This window comes from Pseudophryne corroboree, chromosome 12, assembly GCF_028390025.1.
Source record: "Pseudophryne corroboree isolate aPseCor3 chromosome 12, aPseCor3.hap2, whole genome shotgun sequence".
NCBI classification, from domain to species: Eukaryota; Metazoa; Chordata; class Amphibia; order Anura; family Myobatrachidae; genus Pseudophryne; species Pseudophryne corroboree.
In genome coordinates this window covers 51444997-51457871 of record NC_086455.1, presented here as the reverse complement: position 1 = coordinate 51457871, position 12875 = coordinate 51444997, and the positions used below count along the sequence as shown (strand labels likewise).

Sequence of the window (12875 nt, the reverse complement as noted above, 5' to 3'; positions counted from 1 at the left end):
GTGCTGGCCCGGTCCTGCATGCTGTAAAAATTCATGGGTGCTTTGAAAATAAATGTACACTGGCCCTGTCTTGTATGCTGTAAAAATTCAGGGGTGCTGTGAAAATAAATGTACACTAGTCCTGTCTTGTATGCTGTAAAAATTCAGGGGTGCTGTGAAAATAAATGTACACTGGCCCTGTCTTGTATGCTGTAAAAATTCAGGGATGCTGTGAAAATATATGTACTGGCCCTGGCGCAGGAAAAAACAACTGTGTGTTCAGAGAGATCACAAATCCCCAAGTGTGTCTGCGGTTGCGATGTCTAGGCCTGATCTTCCCAAGACTGTATGGGAAGAGGAGGCTCTTACCACCATTTGCACGCCCCCCTGCAAGTGCTGGGAGGTGCACCGCCAGTCCAGTTGCTGATACTGAGATTGAGGATCTCACTGAAGAAGTACACCAGGATGAGGAGGATATTGGTGTAGCTAGCGCTGCGGAGGAAGTTGACGAGGATTCTGATGGTGATGTGGTTTCTTTGAATGACCAGTGAAGACAGTTGTTGGCCATGGAATGAAAAAGCCCATTGTCATGCCTGGGCAAAATACCAAAAAAGCCACCTCTTCTGTGTGGAATTATTTCTCTACAAATCCGCACAATAGGTGTCAAGCCATGTGTTGTCTTTGTCAATCCATAATAAGTAGGGGTAAGGACATTAACCACCCAGGAACATCCTCCCTTACACGTCACCTGCAGCGCATTCATCATAAGTCATTGTCCAGTTCAGAAACTTTGGGTAATAGCGTGAGCATACAGCTGGGGGTATGATCGGCGCTCCCTTAAATAAATGGTTACGTAAGTAGATGTTCGTGCAGCCTGGGTTAAAGTGAAAAAGTATTTTCTGATTTTTTTTTCTATTTAGTCAATATCTAGAACAAAACCCTTGGTGCTACTGGATAGTGCTATTAATAATGAATAAATCTATATGTATTTATTTTTATATGAAGAATTTTATTAAATACAAATAAAAATAATTTGTACTGAGCAGTTAGTTGTAGGTTATAAAATCAATATTAGATATGATAATATCAGTAATAAAATAAAAATAAAATTGAGTGTATAGAAAACTACATTTAAAGTAAAAATAAATATAGTAACCGCAAAAGTGGTTTTACTGGAGAGAGCAGGTATGCAAACAGGGTCGGACTGGCCCACAGGGGAACAGGGGAAACCACCGGTGGGCCCTACTGCCTGTGGGCCCTCCTCCTCCTCTAGGGATCAAGTTCAAGACTGTCCTAGTGCACTGGTTTTATGCATTATACATATGTTGCATTATGCTTCACAATAATTTGGTTTATTATATATTTACCAAGGGGCACAGAACATGTAATGGTTAGTCAAACCTCTGTGGTGGCTGGCCACGCCCCCACTGGAACCTGGCTACACCTTTAAGCATGGGCCCTTATAGCAGCATTCCCCTGGTGGGCCCTTCATGCCCCAGTCCGAGACTGTATGCAAAAAACAGAGATTCTCTAAGCAAGAGAGTAAATGAACATCTAAGGAATATCGAGAAGGAAATAGAATACACATAGCGTCTCGGATCACTTCCGGACAACACACAAACATGATGCAAAACTCCTGAACTTCATGGCAATAAAAAAAGTTGAAATTCCCTGGCGAGGTGGGGATTATATCAGAATCATGTCAAAGGAAGAGACTAAATGGATATATAACATGCAAACCCTGGCCCCAAAAGGGCTTACTATCGATTTCGAACTGAACAGCTTTCTGGGAGACTAACCCACACGTAGGTGCCCAGTTAGGATTGCTCCCCACCATTATCGGCAAGCTCAAAATAATAGTACTGTCATACCACCCAATGAACACCCAATCCCATTCCGAACTTGGAAGCTAAGCAGGGTGGGCCTAGCATGTAATAAATGGGGGACCATTTACGAACCCTAGGCACAGTAAGAGAACACCGTGTAGCGATACAGAGAATGCAAAGGTTTTTAAGCAAAATAACTGGGTAACCAAATTGTGTTGGAACAGTTTAACCAATAAATAACAAAAATAACCAAGGCTAAAGTAAAAAGAAAGATAAAGAAAGGAAAAAAACAAGAAAAAGCCTGGAAACAAGGAAAGACTGAGATCACCACTAATCATTTAACTATACTACTTATAACTTTTCCATTTATTATACAGGATATATTTCTATTAGATTATTTGTACATTGCCTGTAAACAGCATTAATACTACAGGGATTTAAAGTAACATCCTTTGCATTGCGGAAATTTTTTGTTACTAGGTTAGAAACATCTTAACACTACAGGTTTCAGTAGAATATCCTCTGCACTATGATAACTGTATGTCACTAGGTTTACAATATCATACACATTACTGATTTGAAAATGCCACATTTAGGATCACTTCCACTTCTAAAAAGAGATAACCAAACGCCTTAAGTCTCTATTAATAGCAACATTTTGCTATAGTTGGATAAAGAATACTTAATGTTTTGCTTAACTGTTACAGTTTCTTCAAAGAATACAATATTTTGCTACAGTAACCAGATAGAAATTGAGAATAAATAAACACAGAGTAGCACATTTATTACCACACAGGATTGTAATTACTCATCCTGTAAACTTCATTTTTTGCACCTTTTTAGAAACACTTTAATTTAAAGAAATGAATAATGGACATTCAGCACGTTGAAATAATCAATGCCAGGAAGTGTTTAAACATGACCGACAGTTGCGGAAATGAATGTGGATACTAACAAGTTTAAACCAATCAATAACAACTGGGTATTATAAGAAAAGTTCAGAATATACGTCATCAAACAGTCCCTGATGAAACACGGCACTACTGAGCCGAGTGAAACGCGTTGGACCACGCCCCCTGTTCGTCTCAGACCCGGAAATCATGATCCCCCTAGAAGATGCTGGCAAGAACTTCACGACTTTACAGGCGCCTGTGAAACACTGCAGCCCCCGGGGAAGAGACGCCGCCAGCCCACAAACTTACAAGAAACAAGGAAGCCTGCACTACAAACAGCCAAACCGTGTGCGGGGGTGAAGACACGTAAGCGCGCTATTAAAGCTCAATTAGTCATTTATATTTAAGGCTCTACGAGAGAGTCTGTCATACGAACGGACTTTATGCAAAAATAAAGACTTTGGACATTCTGCACTATCAGCGGTATTCCCGTACATCAGACTCTGTATATTTTATCATTTTTAAAAAGAGGACTGATCCCCTTCCATTCATTATTTGTTTTAAGTATGTACCTTTTTCTCTAATCTCTGTTTTTTGCATACCAATATCAGCTGCCTCTCTCCAGTAAAACTGCTTTTGCGGTTACTATATTTATTTTTGCTTTAAATGTAGTTTCTATACACTCCAGTTTTATTTTTATTTTATTACTGATATTATCATATCTAATATTGATTTTATAACCTACAACTAACTGCTCAGTACAAATTATTTTTATTTGTATTTAATAAAACTCTTCATATAAAAATAATAGCGTAAGCAGTTCACTGACACCTAAATGATGTGGTTTGTTTGGATATTATTTCTCTTTGAGGATGTAAACACTGAAGATGGGGGGGAATCGGAGGATGAGGTTGAGGACAACATCTTGTTTCTGTAGATCCAGTTTGTGCAAGGAGAGATTAATTGCTTCTTTTTTGGTGAGGGCCCAAACAAAGCAATCATTTCAGCCACAGTCGTGTGGCAGACCCTGTCGCTGAAATGACTGGTTTTTTAAAGTGTGCATGTCCTGTTTATACAACATAAGGGTGGGTTGGGAGGGCCCAAGGACAATTCCATCTTACACGTCTTTTCTTTGCTTCCACATCTTTCCCTGGGTGCTGCCCCATTGCCTTTTTTAAGTCCAGGAGTGCTGTTGGCTGTCTGCTGTGCTGTGTAATTCTCCAGGGGTGCTGCCTATTTGCTGTGTAAATTCAGAGGCGCTGCCGTATAATTCCAGGGGTGCTGCTGTACTTGATCCTAGGTTTACATGAAAGCCTAGAGCAGAATATGAAACAAGCTTCAACAGCTCAATCAGATTTGTGAAAACATATAGACTCGAAGGTGGAAATGGAAATTGCAATTTTGCAGATGTGTTTTCCAATGAGACCACATTTGTGGCCAAAATCAGTCAGACTCAGAAGAGACAGAATCATAATCCAGCACAACTGCCAGAGAAAACTAGATTTTCCAAACACACCTAAGTCTATATGTCTGCCATATAATTCCAGGGGTGCCCTGTCTGAACCTGCTCATCTACATCTCCTAGTGCTCCCTGTGTACCCAGCATTAAAGAGAGGTTCTTCTTAATTATTTCATGTTAGGGACTCGCTCAAATGAGTGGCTCCAATTAGTCAACCTTAATTTTGATTTATTGTTAATGTTACACATTTTGGGATTATTTATTTACAAGATGCACATTTGTTGTACAGGGTTCTTTTCCTATGGGCTGCGTAGGATTATCACAAGACCTTGAGGTGTTAGAAGTACAGAGTTTCAGTGATCTTGCATTGCATCAGCGTTCCATTGCACTGCAGCACTAGATGGGCCAGGAGCTGCTGTGAGGCACAAACAGCTTACAGCAAGGACAGTGTCTGGCTTGCCAGGCTGAGGCATGGTGTTGGCACAGAGGTTAGCATTGCTTCCTCCCAAACTCCTACTTATAGTATGAAATGAGTTTTGACTGTAGACTGTAGAGAGAGACAGCAGCGTCGCCACCAATTACACTGCGCTGCTGCAGCTCCCTCCTCCTCCTCTCCCCCCCCCCGTGGCGCTCCTCTCCTCGGCGGACAGCGGCATGTAATGAGTCAGTTTGACTCATTACATGCCGCGCTGGATTTGGGCCCCTGGACGGTGGCGGGACCCAGTGCAAGTCACTGCTTGCACTGGCGGTAGTTCCGCCACTGATTGGGGGTACACACTCACCAACATGCCCATGATATATCGGCCATTTAATTGAAGGCCTGATTTATTGGCCGTATGTACCCAGCTGTAGATGTGTAGCTAGGTTTCTTGTGCTACTCTTAGTCATGTGTTCAGAGAAGGGAAGCCTGTTTCTGTTGGCTCTCTAGCACCCAGCATGGTAGCATGGGTCAGGTGCAAGAGTTTGACACTAATGATGGTGGTTGCTTTCCTGGATGGAAAAACAGTGGGCTGTGCAGCTTCCCGCTTTAAGCCACATGGATGCTTGCTTTAGCAGTATGGCTTCTCGCAGAAGCATGAGGTACTGTAGTAAATCTGGCTCCAGCAGCATCACGGAAATACAGACACTTTGCATCCGACTCACAATCAGGCCCAGTGACAACATTTTCACCATTAAACTTTTCTGGCTACTAAACTAGTATTAGCTTTCTCGTGTTTCACATGCAACTCTTTAAAAGCTTTACATAGATAAGATGTTGTGTTACATGTCTCTTTCAGTTTAATTCTCCAAATACAAAGCTGTATTTCTATATTTTAGATGAACTATATATATCTATATATATCTATATTTTAGATGAACATTGATTTGTTACCAACAGAGGCGCAACCAGGGCCTTCGGCGCCCAGAACAAGATGAAAAATGGCGCCCCCCCCGCCCAAAAAAACCCAAAAAACCAACACAGCAAACAAAACAAAAACCCCCACACAAACATAAAGTATACTATGTCTACGTGGCGTAAACGTGGGTGTGGCCACATGCTGGAAGGGGCGTGGCTACTGAAAACGGCCCCGGGACTCTGGGAACATTCTTTTCCATTGCATATGCACCTTACCTATATGATGGTTTCTCACAATGTCGAACCTCTGAAGAAATGCATCCTCTGGGAAGACGGCATCTTCAGTCGGTATTCACTATTCATGTAGGTCACATAGCCTGAAATATTCCTGTTTGTGTAGGAATATTAACAAAGTCATCATCATATAATAGTGGTTCAACCAGATTCGTGCCCCCCATGTCACTTCCTTCCCCCCTGCATCTCTCAACCACACCACCTCCCTCCTGCATCTTTCAGCCCCACCATCTCCCTCAGCATCCCTCAGCACACCATCTCCCCCCTGTGTCTCTCAGGCACACCGTCTTCCCCCTACGTCTCTTAGCCACACCATTTCCCCCCTGTGTCTCTAAGCCGCACAATCTCCCCCGTGTCTCAGCCGCACCATCTTTCCCCTGTTCTGGGCACGCACCCTGCTCGCCTGTCCCTAGTTGTGCCTCTGGAATAAGATGATGAACACCTTCAATTAAACATCTTCAATTATACCAACCTTCTCCTTCACTCTTCAGGAAATCTGGTGAAATTGTCTGTGCCTGGATCCTATGAGAAGCAAACCTGTGTCTCCTTAACACCATCACAATCCCAAGAACTTGGCACTCCATTTATATTCCATGCTGACCATGACATGAGTCCACATATAAATGTTTGCCTGCAGAAAACGTTGCGAGTAGGACAGGTCAGTGACTACAAAGATCCTCACTTTTATTTCCTACAATGTATACAGCGTAATCTGAGTCACGCACATGTTCAGACTTTTTAATGTTTTGTTTAAGGATGATTTTGCTCCTGAGCTCGACAAAAAGAAATTATATTTAGGTACAGGTTCTATACCAATTTCATCACTTCCTAGTGGGCAGGAAATAAACATCAGCCTACCTCTATCCAAGGTGAGTTGACTTTCAGCATTAGGAAACTATGCCCCCAAAAATATGTGATTCATATTATATTTTGCACAAATATCCATCAATTTTATTTTTCCAGGACCAGATCATCAATATGAGTATGAAAAAGGAGAGGTCAGTTGTATTCTTGAACACATGTAATAAGTAAGAATCAGTTACAAAATCATTAACAGTAAGAAGGTTGAAGCTGTACCAAAAATCCAATTAACACGTAATGAAATCTTTTGGCAAGTATTACCTTTTTAGAAATGAAAGCTGTTGAATGCACAATTTATAAATATATACTTACTATATATACATATACAGTATATATCAGTGGTTTCCAAACGTTTTTGAATCACGGCGCCCTAGAATATCAGAATTTTTTTCACGGCACCCCTAGGCCAAAAATTTCTTATTGAGAAATTTAGAAAGAAATATTACATTAAGTAGATCGCGTTTATACGTTTATATGTCATCCTTAGGGTCAGTTGTGTGGTGAGGGACAAGATTTGCTTCTGTTTGGCCACATATTTTATGACTGGCAGCCACCAGCACTAGTTTTGCCTATTATATTGACCATGAATAATTTGAATTGGTCCTGGACCACCAACCCAGGGCACCCCTGCAAGTGTCCCGAGGCCCCCCAGGGAGCCACGGCACACAGTTTGGGAACCTCTGGTATATATTGAATTGTATATATATATGTGTGTATATATAGAATATATATATATATTGAATTTACACTATATGAACAAAAGTATTCGTACGCCTGACCATTACACCAGCAGGCACTGTAATGACATTGTATTCAAATACATATACTTTAATATGAAGTTGGTCCCCCTTTTGCAGCTATAACAGCTTTCACTATTCTTGGAAGGCTTTCCACAAGATTTTGGGGTGTTTCTGTAGGGATTTGTGCCCAGGAATATGGTTGTTAGGTCAACAGTCATTAGGTCGACCACTGAAGGTCGGTATGCATTAGGTCGACATGGTAATTAGGTCGACAGGTCAAAAGGTCGACATTCGTTTTTTAAAAATAAATAATTTTTTTGTGCACTTTTTCATACTTGACGATCTATGTGGACTACAATTGGGAACGGTAACCTGTGCCGATCGCAGCGAGGCACCTTGCCAGAAGCATGGCGAGCAAACACGGTGCACTAATTGGGGTTCCCCGTCACTTTACGAAGAAAACGACACCAAATTTTTTTACAAAAACCCATGTCGACCTTTTCACCTGTCGGCCTAGTACATGTTGACCTAATGACCATGTTGACCTATTGCCCCTGTCAACCTTATGCATGTCGACCTTCCATGGTCGACATAATGACTGTCGACCCAACGACCCATACCCTGTGCCCATTCATTCTGTAGAGCATTTATGAGGTCAGGCACTGATGTTGGACGAGTAGGCCTTTCTCACAATCTCCGTTCCAGTTCATCCCATAGGTACCTTTCCCAAACCCTGAAAAACAGCCCCATACCATTATCTCTTCTCCGCCAAACTTCACAGTTGGCACAGTGCAGTCAGGCAGGTAACGTTCTCCTGGCATCTGCGAAACCCAAACTCGCCCATCTGACTGCCAAACAGAGAAGCGCGATTTGTCACTCCACAGAACGTTTCCCCTGCTCCACAGTCCAGTGTCGGTGTGCATTACACCACTCCATCTGATGCTTGGCATGGACTTGGTGATGTAAGGCTTGCAATCAGCTGCTCGGCCATGGAAAGCCATTCCATTAAGCTCCAACTGCACAGTTTTTGTGCTTACACGAATACCAGTGGAAGTTTGAAACTCTTCAGTTATGTAATCAGCAGAACGTTGGTGACTTTTACGCACCATGTGCCTTAGCAGTCGTTAACCCTGCTCTGAGATTTCACGTGGTCTTCCGCCTCATGGCTGAGTTGCAGTTGTTCCTAAATGCTTCCACTTTCTAATAATGGCTCAAATGTATTAAGCCTTAACAAGAGATAAAGTGGAGATAATAAAGAGTAATAAGATAACAGCCAGCCGGCTCCCTAACTGTCATTTTTCAAACACAGCCCACGTCATGACCGTTAGAAGCTGATTGGCTTTTCACTTATCGCTCTTTATCCGTCTGCACTTTATCTCTTGTTTAGGCTTAATTAATTTGGGCCAATATTGCTTACAGTTGACCTTGAAATGTCAAGCATGGATGAAATTTCACGAACTGTCTTATTGCAAAGGTGGCATCTTATCTATCACAGTTTCACACTTGAAGTCACTGAGCTCTTCAGAACGACCCATTTTGTATTACAAATATACAGATATACAAACGCACGGGCGTACAGGGCCCAACTTAATTGTGGTTCCCCCTGCGTCCGTGCGTAGATATAAATTCAGGCGCAAATGTATTGAAAACAGAATATTAATTTCTATACAGTATCCAATTTACTTAGCTGATCACACAGCTTAAAATCTAAGTGCAGCTCCCATTTAGTATTCTGAAGTATTACCAAATTCTACACCAAACAATCACTTATGTGAGAGAGCGCATAAAGATTTTAAACGATTTTTATTTCATATTAAAAAATATATAAAATTCAATTCTAGCATCAATATATGCATAAACCTGCTAAAAAGCTTTTGAAACAGTATAATTGATATTGCTACACACAAAAAAAAACCTATCATTAAATGGAAACACAAGTCAGTCCAAAAAATTGTACTTATCACCAGCTGCCACTTGTTTGCATATTTTGCTTCAGGCTTCAGCTGGGCGCCGCAGTACATCATCACACCACGCAGTGGATCTATAAGCTCCGGCAGGGGTAAGCCTGACGGCTATAATAGAGAAGACTCCTGAGGTACACTGCCGCGGCTTGGGGTCTCACAGGTGGACACGCTACGTCCCGTGAGCAGAGCGGTAACAGTGAAGAAATAACGACTGCTAGCTACGGCTGTCTTTGGAAGGAAGATACCGATACCATACCCGGGCTGCGGTGAGGTGAGACATAGTTCTCTAAATTGACAATCATTCCTCAGGTGTTAGACACATTACCATCTGTGTGTCATTGGATAAGAGTCTATTCCCCGTAGGGAAAACTAAGTCTGGTCATATATATATTTATCTAAAGTTCCACAGTCTGAATAAAATCTTGGATTAAGGGGGAACTTTGCAGCAGCACTTTTATTTGAAAAACGGTCTTAACCTATGAAATTCAAGCGGTACTAATACTTACACCTTGTGGATAAAGAATCTGGAATATATTGATGCGGGACATTAAGTTGTATTCCAGCCACTAAGTGGAAATATAAGGAATCCTGAAGCCAAATATGCAAACAAGTGGCAGCTGGTGATAAGTACAATTTTTTGGACTGACTTGTGTTTCCATTTAATGATAGGTTTTTCTTTGTGTGTAGCAATATCAATTATACTGTTTCAAAAGCTTTTTAGCAGGTTTATGCATATATTGATGCTAGAATTGAATTTTATATATTTTTTAATATGAAATAAAAATCGTTTAAAATCTTTATGCGCTCTCTCACCTAAGTGATTGTTTTGTATTACAAATGTTTGTAAATGGAGACTGCTGGCTGGGTGCTTGATTGTATACACCTGTGGCAACGGATCTGATTGAAACATCTGAAATCAATAATTAACTGGTGTGACCAAATACTTTTATTCATATAGCGTGTGTATGTATGTGTGCATATATATATATATATATATATATATATATATATATATATATATATATATGTGTATATATATATATATATACTAAAACAAATTGCAGCGTCACTCCAGGGCTTTGAAAAAATCTTAGTGTATTTATTGAATCACAGTTCCAACGTTTCGGGGTCCGTAACCCCTTTGTCAAGGTGTCAAGGACACACACCTTGACAAAGGGGTTACGGACCCCGAAACGTTGGAACTGTGATTCAATAAATACACTAAGATTTTTTCAAAGCCCTGGAGTGACGCTGCAATTTGTTTTAGTGTTACCTGATTCGGAGCGGAGGGCACCCAGGCAATTGCTGATAAGGACCAGGAGTGCCGGGCACCAGAAACCATATTTGTATATATATATATATATATATATATATAATATAATATATTAAATGTTCTACTTTCGCCTAATTAAAATACAAGGACCGAATACCGCACACGACTAATCGCCCTGCACCTCCGCTTCCCTGCCCGATTTGGGGAGAGATGTGTGCTGAGCGTGCGGGGGGAGACGGTGGGGCGCTCATTGCATGCAGGCCAATCTAGCACCAGCGATAGCGATGCGCGGGGCTGCACATCGCTATCGCTGTGGGGGGTACACACGGACAGATCATGCTTAAATTCTAAGCAATCTAGTCAGATTGCTTAGATTTTAAGCAGCAATTGCTCCGTGAGTACCCTTTAGGCATGTTGGTATTGAAGGGAGTTATTTTATTACACTACTGTGAATATTCACTTACTGCCTCTTTCGCTTTGTGTCCACTGTTAGCACTCAGCAGCTTGACCTTCGCCTTGGTTTTAAACTATCGAATGGGGAGCAAGACTTTTTGGAAAAGAGGAAGGAAGTTGTTGCACGATCCCTTAAAGAAGCCCTAGAGCTGAATAGAGTACCTAGTGCTGATGAGGTGAGATGTTATATTGTGTACAGAGAAAACAGGAAGTATAGAATATTATTCATTATTTTAACAGCTGGTTGCTGTGTTGGATTATGGACAGAAAGACAGACATGTACACACATCCTTAAATGTACATTATACTGTAGCTATAGTTAAAAAAGAAAATGAACTTTGAAATGTGTAACTAGAAGTAAAACATTAAACTAGCTGTGAGCTGCTGCTGGAATGGCTTCCGGTGGCTCTGCAGGGAGTGTCTCGCGTCTGACTTCTGCTCGCAGCCAATGGAGGCGCGGGTAGAAACAGCCACTGTAGTTGTCTGCTATATGTACTGCAAGAGTCGCCTTACAAAGAAGTACAGAAGGGGATTGGGGGGTAGGGAGGTGTCACAAACAGCGGTGTAAGATATAGCCATGAAACCTGGAGTACCCAACCCCCTCCCCCCCAATCCCCTTCTGTACTGAAGCTCACTACCAAAATAGATAGAGCTTGAGGTTTTTATTTTTGTGATGGATTGAGTTTATATGTATCATGGCATTTCATCAGGATCCATCCGTTTGATACTCCACGAAACGCTTGGCCTGGGAAAATTTTCTGAAACTGGTGGCAGATTCTCTCAACTATCTAGAAATTTGGTTACTAGTTTGTCAGTCGCACTTGTATAGACTCCACCTAAACCACAATCGACCGTTACACCTTGAAAACACTTTAGGTCACATTCAATTATTGTTTTCAGACTTTATTGTAGCACAAGTTTTGCATAAGTCTGTAAAACCAAAGATACCTTTTGCAATCACATGTCATACAGTGTCTCTGCCTTGTACATGCAATTACTTTAGAAAACATCTATGATTGCTTACTACATATTATATTTATCTTAGTACTGCATTAGTTTGGACTACAGTTAAAGCTTTCCTTTTGTCTATAATTCCCAAAATTTAGAGTTGATATGTAAGTAGTGATTTTATTGTTACACTAGTTGTTCTACCTGTTCTTCGCTCGGGAGTTTCTGATTTTCATGGTTGTACATATAAGTGTTGCAAATTTGGTAAATCTATAGAGATGTACATTTGAGATGTCTTAATGTAAGTAAATATTAATCCATGGTTCTTTGCATTATCCGAGGAGCACACATAGCGGAGACGGTAAAAAGTGAAATTTTTGTAGTTTATTAAATTCTACGCACTACAGGTGCAATCCAAATTTTGATCCGACTGTCCATTTGGGCGTAATTGTTCATGCAACGCAAGCCACGCAACGGTAATGACCTGGCTAAGCTTGGCTTTAATGATAAGGGCGCCATGTGCTGGTTCTGTCCTCTCTCTGTGTCTCTCGGGAAGGGCTCTTTGTGGGTTAATTGTGCTTTTAACCTTTTCCTGTGTGTATGTGTTGTCACTGCTGCAGTATGTCAGGCAAAGAGTTAAGTTTCATGTAAGGCACAGTGTTCCTCTTCTCCAGGGGGTTCACTGGGGTTTACTCAGTGTAGTAGCCCTTCTCAGGCTAGTGGGGCGGAGCCAGCATGGCTGGGCTCCATTAAGGGGATGATTTCCACCATCTCTACTAAATTATCTTGTAATGAGAAAGAGACGCAATACTTAAGACAGTCTATGGCTGAGTTTATGAAAAAGGACTC

General features: G+C 41.3%; 1 protein-coding gene across 1 annotated transcript in view; it reads left to right on the top strand.

Annotated features, from left to right (window-relative positions):
* PLA2G4F (phospholipase A2 group IVF) overlaps positions 1-12875 on the top strand; it is a 136162-nt gene that overhangs the window by 75941 nt on the left and 47346 nt on the right. Inside the window, exons 8-11 of the mRNA XM_063947505.1 lie at positions 6279-6445; positions 6543-6656; positions 6751-6785; positions 11119-11254. Of these exons, the coding sequence (XP_063803575.1) occupies positions 6279-6445; positions 6543-6656; positions 6751-6785; positions 11119-11254 (452 nt within the window). The remainder of the gene's footprint in view (positions 1-6278; positions 6446-6542; positions 6657-6750; positions 6786-11118; positions 11255-12875) is intronic.